Below are 8906 nucleotides of genomic sequence, written 5' to 3'. Positions count from 1 at the left end.
GCTGCTCTCTACACATGTGTGACTGGTCCACATAAGTACATTATGTTGCCAACTCTGTCACATACACCTGTATTTGTACGGGGTGTATGTGATGGGGTTGGCGCGATGATGTCATCACGCAGGGTACTCGTATATGTGAGCGTATCTGCATGTGGGCAGACCCGCCTGGAGATGGATAGAGGCGTGGTGTCTCGGAAATACGTGTTTTCCGATGGTCTTAGGCGACCCCTGTGAAAGGGTCATTCAGCCCCCAAAGGGGTCGTGATCCACAGGCTGAGAACTGCTGATATAGAAGATTCTGATAGAGTTTGTTTCCAACTTTATCCTTTTCTGCATTTCCATGTTGTCTAAAATATTTCTATAGTGAATGATATTATAAAAAGAAAAATATGAAGGTATAACTAGAATATGCATTTTTCCATTCATTGAGTATTGTTCAGGGCTCACTGTGTGGCAGGCACTTTTCTATGTGGCACAAATGCCACAGATATACAACCCTAAGCTGACCGCTCTGCCTTGAATGTGGCCCCACAGATCCCCTTTGAAGTCACTGCTTTCACGGGACCTTGCTCACTGAATCATATAGTTAAATCTAAGACTTGTCCCTGATCAGGATTCATTACACAAAATTATCTTTAGCTTTGATCTAAAAGACTGATGGATAGAGTTCACGGATCTTCACACATTGCTTTTGCCACCCAGCTAGCCAAAAGCTTGCTGAGCCCAAAATGCTCACTTGAATTTTTAAATGCCAAACCATGTGAGATCCCAACTTCAGTAGCTCCTGTTTCAGTGGTAATTCTTTAGTCCTTTTTAGCACTTTCTGGACTTCAGTCTATTTCATCTATTGAAGTTGATAGTCTTTCCTTTCTCCGTGTATCTTTGAGGTTTTTCTGATCTTCTTTAAAATGTTCAATTCAGCAACAAAGTTAACATGAAAGAATCACAACAGACTGTGTGATCATGAGGTGTCAATAGGATCAGGTATCAGGCATCAAAGACCCAGAACAAAAAAATCATATCATTGTGAATGAGGGGGAGTGCAGAGTGGAGACCCTTACAGAAAGGTAGTAGGGAGGAGACAACCCAGTCAGGGTTCAGTATAGTACCGTTGAAACATACAATTTTCCTCTAGTTCTTTAATGCTTCCTCCCCATCCCCCCACCCCTATCTACCTTACAAATTTGGCTAGACCAGAGCATGTACACAGGGTACAGATAAGAGTTGGAAACACAGGGAATCCAGGACAGATAAACCCCTCAGGACCAATATTCAGAGTAGCCATACCAGGAGGGTAAGGGAGAAGGTAGGGGGAGAAAAGAGGAATAGATCACAAGGATCTACCTACAACTCCCTCCCAGGGGGACGGACAACAGAAAAGTGGGTGAAGGGAGACATCGGTCAGTGTGAGACATGAAAAAATAATAGTAATTTATAAATTATCAAGGGTTCATGAGGGTGGAAGGGTGGGGGAGGGAGAGGAAAAATGAGAAGCTGATACCAAGGGCTCAAGTAGAAAGAAAATGTTTTGAAAATGATGATGGCAACAAATGCAAAAATGTGCTTGACACAATGGAAGTATGGATTGTGATAAAAGTTATATGAGCCCCCAATAAAATGATTAATAAATAAATAAAATGCTCGATTCATCTTTTACCTGTGTTGTATGTGGAGCATCATTCCCATAAATTTGTTGCAAAGTTTCAATGATTTAGAATGATATTTACTTGAGTTTTCTTTAAAATGTGGTATTAATCCTGATTCCCCCAAAATGTTTTTTCCATGGCATAAAAATAATCTTTTTTAAAGGCATTTTCATGAAACCCAAGGAGCTCTGGTGGCAGAGTGGGTTACATGTTAGACTGTTAACCTCACAGTTAGTAGTTCAAGCCTACCAGTTGCTCTGAAGGAAAAATATAAGGCTACTGAATATTGAGAGCACCATGTACTGATAAAAAGACAAACAAATCGGTCTTGGAAGAAGTACAGCCAGAGTACTCTTTAGAGGAAAGAATGGTGAGACTCTGTCTCATGCCCTGTGGAGAGACCAGTTCCTAGAAAAGAACATCATGCTTAGTAAAGTAGAGGGGCAGTGATAAAGAGGAACACCCTCCACAAGTTGGATTCACACCGTGGCTGCAACCATGAGCTCAAGCATAGGAACAATGTTGGCGCAAGAACAAAGGGTAGTGCAGGCCTGGGCAGTGTTTCGTTTCCTTGTACACAGGGTCGCTATGAGTCAGGATCAACTCAATGGCACCCAACACCAACAACAACAATAACAAATCCTTTGTAGCGATATACCAAATTTTCTTTATACACTCACCAGTTTATGGACATTTGGACTATTTCCAGATTGAGGTTGGATAGAATAATGCAGCTATGAATATTCATGAGTAGATTTTTGTGGGGATATACATTTTTTTCTCTTTTGGTTGGGTAGAATCCTGAGTGAAATTGTTAGCAGGGTTATATGGTAAATTTATGTATGACTCTCATTGGCAATAGTTTTATTGGCATATAACATAATCAAATCATGCAATTCAATAATTCAATCATATTAAGAAGAGTTGTGCAATCACCACCACAATCAATTTTATAACACTTTCTTCTTTCTCATATGCATTGTTGTTAGCTCCTCATTTCTCCCCAATACCCCCTGCCATGCCCCTAGGTAATTATTAACCCAGTTACTGTCTCTGTGGATTTACCTGTCCTGGATTTCATATACAAAAAAATCAAACAAAACAACAAGAAACAAACAAAAAACAAACAATGACAAAACAAAACAGAAAAACCTCAGTTGAAAAGAAAGCAGAAAATATTAAAAACTACAACAGATTAAAAATGGGTCAAAAGGGAGATCAAATGATATTGCATTTTAACCTAACTACGTCCACCATAATCAACTTTACAAGGCTCTCTGTCTGATAAGGTAATTCACATACCTTGACTGTGTGGGCGGATTCATCGGAGGCTTAATCCATATGTGTACCCTGTAAATGGATTTTGGGCTTCCACTGTCATCCATTGCCTTCTGAAAATCAGGTGTTTACAATTTAAACTCTGATACCATTCCCTCCTTTGGATTTTGATTTTATTATTTATAATCCTTGGATCACACAAGCTGGTACGCTTCTTCCTTGTGGACTTAAAGTTGATACCTCACTTAGATGGCTGCTTGTTTGAAGACAAGCCTTTAAGACCCGAAACACTATTCCTTCTGCTAGGTGGACACCGTCTGGTTTCTTCACCACACTTTGCTATAGTGCCTATATCTTCAATAATCTCTTCATGAGGGTGAGCATCAAGGAAGGCCATGTCATAAGAACCAATTGTTCTTAGATTGGGGCTAGAATTAAGTGTGAGCCCAAGATCCATTCATATAGCTATGGTTTATATAAGTCTCCGGTTCACCTTAGAGACATCATTGTCATTTTATGTTAGAGAACATTATCAATCATTCCCCTGGGGCATAAGGTAATTCTACTAATAGTGTCATTAATTTAGCTAATGGTATAGAATGCAAAACACTGTTGAGAAAAGGAAATTATACATGCATAAGCTGACTGTTCAGACTGAAATACATGAATTGTTGACTCGAACAAATTAAAAGCTTAAGTGACTAGGCACTATTTATAGGAATAATGAGGGTTGGGAGCACGGCAAAACTTTCAATAACATTCATTCTATTTATGACTTTTTAAGACACTCTCAAAAGACTTTTTAAGACACACTCCAAAGTGGCTATACCATTTTATAGTAATGTATGGTGAGGGGGTGGTGGTGTTAATGTCTCTACCTCCTCACCATTGATTACAGTTATTCTAAAAGATCTGTTACTTTGGCCATGTCATCAGGAAGAATCAACCACTGGAGGAGGGCATCATAGTGGTAAAGGAAGACTCTCAGTAAGATGGACTGGCATGGCAGCCACAACATGAAGATGGTGCAGGACTGGCGATGTTTTGTTCTGTTGTACATAAGGATGCCATGAATTAGAGTCAACTTGATAGCTGCTATCTATCCATCTCTAGTTGCTGTGTATGGTATTTCATTATAGTTACACGTTCCAAAAGATGAATTATATTTTCTTTTTCATATGCTTATTTCTAATCATTTTATTGGGGGCTCATACAACTTTTATCACAGGCCATACATTTATCCATTGTATGTCAGGCACATTTGTATATTTGTTGCCCTCATCATTCTCAAAACATTTGCTTTCTACTTAAGCCCTTGGTATAACTCATTTTCCCCCTCCCCCATGAACCCTTGATAATTTATAAATTATTATTTTGTCATATGGTTACTAGTCATCCATATATGTTCTTCTATGAGATGCCTCCTAAAATCTTTTATCCATATTTTAATTTGTGTTGTCTGCTTATTACTCAGTTGTGAGAGTTCTTTATATATTTTGGATGTGTGTGTCATCTGACATTTTCTTCCAGTTTGGGGCTTGTCTTTTCATACTTTTAATAGTTTCTACTGAAGCACCAAAGTTTTCAATTTTTGTGCAGCCCAAGTTATCTTTTATGGATCGTAATACATTTGGTGTCATATATAAAAACTCTTTGCCCAACTCATGAAGGAGCGGGGAGCAGGGAGGGAGGGGAAAAAAATGAGGACCTGATGCCGGGGCTTAAGGGGAGAGCAAATGTTTTGAGAATGATGAGGGCAATGAATGTACAAATGTGCTTTACACAATTGATGTATGTATGGATTGTGATAAGAGTCGTATGAGCCCCTAATAAAATGATTTAAAAAAAACAAACTCTTTGTCCAATACAGTGACACAGATTTTCTCCTATGTTTTAATCTAGATGTTTTATACCTTTAGCTCTTACAATTAGATCTGTGATCCATCTTGAGTTAATCTTTGTATTTGGTGTGATATAAGAGTGTAGGTTCATTTCTTTTTTCATGTGGATATTCAATTGTCTCAATAATTTGTGGGAAGGATGACCCTTTTCCCCATCGCATTATATATTCATCTTTGTAGACAATAAATTTACTATTATAAGGATTCATTTATGATTTCTCAATTCTGCTCTGCTGTTCAATACGTCTATCCTTATATCAGTAGCATACTGTTTTGTTTGTAGAAGTGGGAAGTTTAAGTCCTCTAACTGTGTTCTTTTCAGATACTTCAGCCATCCTTGTTAGTACAGTGGTGAGTATCCCAGCCTGTTACCTGGAAGACCAGGATTTGGTTCCCCACCGGGGAGGCAAACGTCCTTTTATGATTGAACTAATAAATTATATGATATGTGGATGAAGTGCCAAAAACTGTTTTAAAAAAGGAGCGACATCAAAGAGCAGAGGAAGGTTACATTTTCGGAGGATTTGACTGTTAATTATACTTGTTGAATACAAAGTTGATGATCTGAAATATAAACTCCCACCCAACTTACAATAATAAAAAAAGAAAGTTAAAAAACAAAAACACTTCAGCTATTCTAGGTCCTTTACAATTCCATACACTTTAAAAAAAATCATTTTATTGAGGGGGCTCTTACAAATCTTGTAATAATCCATCATTCAGTGGTATTAAGCACACGTACATATGTTGCCATCAACATTTCCAAAACAATTTCTTTCTACCTGAACCTTTAGTATCAGCTCCTCTTTCTTCCCCTCTCTTCCCCATCCTCCCACTCTCGTGAAACCTTCATCAATTATATACAGTATTGTTCTTTTGTGTCTTACACTGTCCATTGTCTCCCTTCACTCATCTTTCTGAATCTGTTCCCACCCCCTGGGGGGAGGGCTATATATCCAACCTTGTGTCCATACATGTTTTAGAATGAGCTTGTCAATTTCTACATAAAAACATGGATGAGCTTTGATAGGAACTGCATTTAATTAATCTATCAATTTAGGGGGAGCTGGCAGTATTTTGCCCAAAGTGAGCAATAGAGCCCCCTGGGGGTTGCTTAAATGATCGAGAGGGGCTGCAAAAGTAGATACCTACACCTCTATCTTGGAATATGAACTATAGTATAATTTTTTCCATTGTCAGGGAGATGTTGTTTTCTTCCCCCCACCCCACCCCACCCACAGAAAAAAAAGGCTTGATGAGGTTGTTATGAGGACAACAGTTTAGTTGTTCCTCAAAAAGTTGAATATAGATCTATCAAAAACCAAACCCAATTTGTCCAGTTGACTCATAGCAATCCTAGATGGCAGAGTAGAACTGCCTCCTAGGGTTTCTAGGGCGACAACATTTATAGAGGCAGACTGCCACATCTCTGTCCCACGAAATATCTGAAACCACCAACCATTCAGTTAGCAGCCAAGCACTTACTCCCTGTGCTTCCAGGGTTCTTTGGTTCTATCAAATAACAATCATACTCTTAGATAAGCATATAGCAATGTTGACTGCAACATTTTTCTCAATAACCCAAAGGTGGATACCACAGGGTCCAACAACTAATGAATGGATATGCAAAATGTTGTATATACATACAATGGAATATTACTCAGTTATGAGGAAGAATGAAATACTAATGCATGCCGTGAGGACATTATACATAATATTGTAAGAAGAACTTCCAAATATAGATTCTACTTAAGATAAATTGAGTTTTTATTCTGTTGTCAGGACAAATACAATTCACTAGTAGGACTAAGCATATAGTGCTACCACAATAAAATGGCATCACAAGTTGAAATGTACTTCAAAAAAATATAGGGGTGGGGAAGCAGAAGCTAGAGCAGAGAAGTGTATACATGAAACAAGATTCATCACAATCACTAAAGTTAAGTGATGGTTTTACTAGATGTTTATTATATTATTGTTTTTTTTTCTTTTTAAAAATAATTTTATTGGGGATCTTATAGATATTATAACAATTCATACATCAAATTTCTAAGATCATTTTATTAGGGGCTCATACAACTCCTATCACAATCCATACATACATCCATTGTGCCAAGCACATTTGTACATTTGTTGCCATCATCATTCTCAAAACACTTGCTTTCTACTTGAGCCTATTGTTTATTTTTCTGTGTGTTTCAAATTGTCTACCCAAAGAGTAACAAAGAAAAAGATAACATAAAAGAATCAATATGTACTATTATATGTGATCCATAAGACTAATATATAGACATGGGACAATCCTTTTATATCTAAATACCTATAAAATAGTACTTTTGGTCTTTTTTTAAAAAATTAAGAATCAGAGACGTTTAAAATCTTTAAGATAGGGTTTTGCTTGTCATTTTTTAATTTTCATGAATCTTCAAGAAAATACTGACAACCAGCTCTAAATGACTTGAGAAAATAAATGTGCCAAAAAAATTTAAAATTGCCCAATACTTTACATTTTCTTTATAATGAAAATGTCTTTCAGCTCTCAAAATACAGAAAAGAAACAGGACACTTCAGTTGGTAATTACTGTTCCTCCTTAAATTTACTTACTTCTGAAAGAAAGTTTATCTCTTCCACAACAGAATGGAAACAAAAGGGGGCCTGGGAATGATTACTTTCACAACTGCATCAGTAAACTGTTAGAGAAAACAGTAACTCGATCACAGTTTTGAAGAGAGGGTGTGTGTTTTTTCTCTCCCTCATGTGTAATGGACTTCCCGGAATCATTAGAGAAAGTTAAAAGTAATAACACAGAAGGAGAAACCTCGATCATGAATATGCTAGTCCAAGAGAAAATAAGGGGAAAAAATACTCTTCCCTCAAGATCCCCTAGAAGCCCAACTAGGTTCCGAGGGAAATGTTGAGTTCCTCATTCTTAGCTTCAACTTTAAATAACTACAACTTGAATTAGATCAAATGTATTAGTGAAAAATTCTGCTATTTCCTCTCCCACCTATATCCCCCAAGTAAAAGCAAAAGCAAATAATAAGCAGATGGAATTGACAAATGATTCGTACGCAATGCAACTCACCTTCAGGAAACATGAATCGAATTTCTCTTTCTGCTGCAGCAAAGTCATTACTCCCATGAAGTGCGTTTCTCAGATCATCTGTGCCGTAAATGGCTCTTAAGCTAAAAGCAAGTTGGAAACAGCCGTTCAAAGAGATCTCTGGTATTTTTTTAAGCATATGTATTCTATTTAGAAATTTAACAAACCATTCTCACTTCTCACATATGGATGCTTTCAAATATTTTGACTTTATGCTTAAATCTGTCTGGAAGAGGGTCAAACATATTTAAACTGCAGGAGTTCTCTGGGTGAAAAGAGGTGGTGATTTAGAAGTGAAAAAGGAATGTCTTTTCAAAAGTGCGAGAACTCAGTGGTTTCATGTTTCTAGACATTAGTTATAATACTGACAACTGTTGTTTCTGACCACCATTGCCAAATATTCTTTTAAAATACCATACCAATTTTTTCCACGAAATGTGAGATCAGCGAAGAATAAGGTTAATCAATCATAAATCCACATCTCCTGAGGTTTGTGACACTTGCATTAAGATATACATTTAGTGAAGGGAGACAATGGACAGTATAAGACATGAAATAACAATAACAATATATACTAGATCAGGGATACATGAGGGTGGAAGGGTGGGGAGGGAGGGGGAAAATGAGGAGCTTATACCAAGGGCTCAAGCAGAAAATGTTTTGGAAATGATAATGACAACATATGTACAAATATGCTTGATACAATTGATGTATGGATGTTATAAGAACTGTAAGAGGGATAAACAATCTGGAGGAGAAAACAATGGGACCAACAGTTCTGAGGGGACATGGGAGACAGGGAGGTGGGGGAAAGGAAGTGGGTGTTAACAAACCCAGGGATAAGGGAACAACAAGTGATTGAAAATTGATGGCAAGGAGGGTGTAGGAGGCCTGGTAGGGCTTGATCAAAGGCAATGTAACAGAGAAATTACTGAAACCCAAATGAAGGCTGAGCATGATAGTGGGACAAGAGGAAA

The 8906-nt window shown here is 37.5% G+C and overlaps 1 protein-coding gene across 3 annotated transcripts in view; it reads right to left on the bottom strand.

Annotated features, from left to right (window-relative positions):
- NME5 (NME/NM23 family member 5) overlaps positions 1 to 8906 on the bottom strand; it is a 24691-nt gene that overhangs the window by 7131 nt on the left and 8654 nt on the right. For all 3 annotated transcript variants that reach the window (XM_045285319.1, XM_045285318.1, XM_004696631.2), the window contains one exon: positions 7912 to 8012. In XM_045285319.1, the coding sequence (XP_045141254.1) occupies positions 7912 to 8012 (101 nt within the window). The remainder of the gene's footprint in view (positions 1 to 7911; positions 8013 to 8906) is intronic.

The sequence above is a fragment of the Echinops telfairi genome, unplaced genomic scaffold (genome assembly GCF_000313985.2).
Source record: "Echinops telfairi isolate 266 unplaced genomic scaffold, ASM31398v2 ScPeMD7_7469;HRSCAF=8507_1, whole genome shotgun sequence".
NCBI classification, from domain to species: Eukaryota; Metazoa; Chordata; class Mammalia; order Afrosoricida; family Tenrecidae; genus Echinops; species Echinops telfairi.
This window is presented reverse-complemented; position numbering and strand designations above follow the sequence as displayed.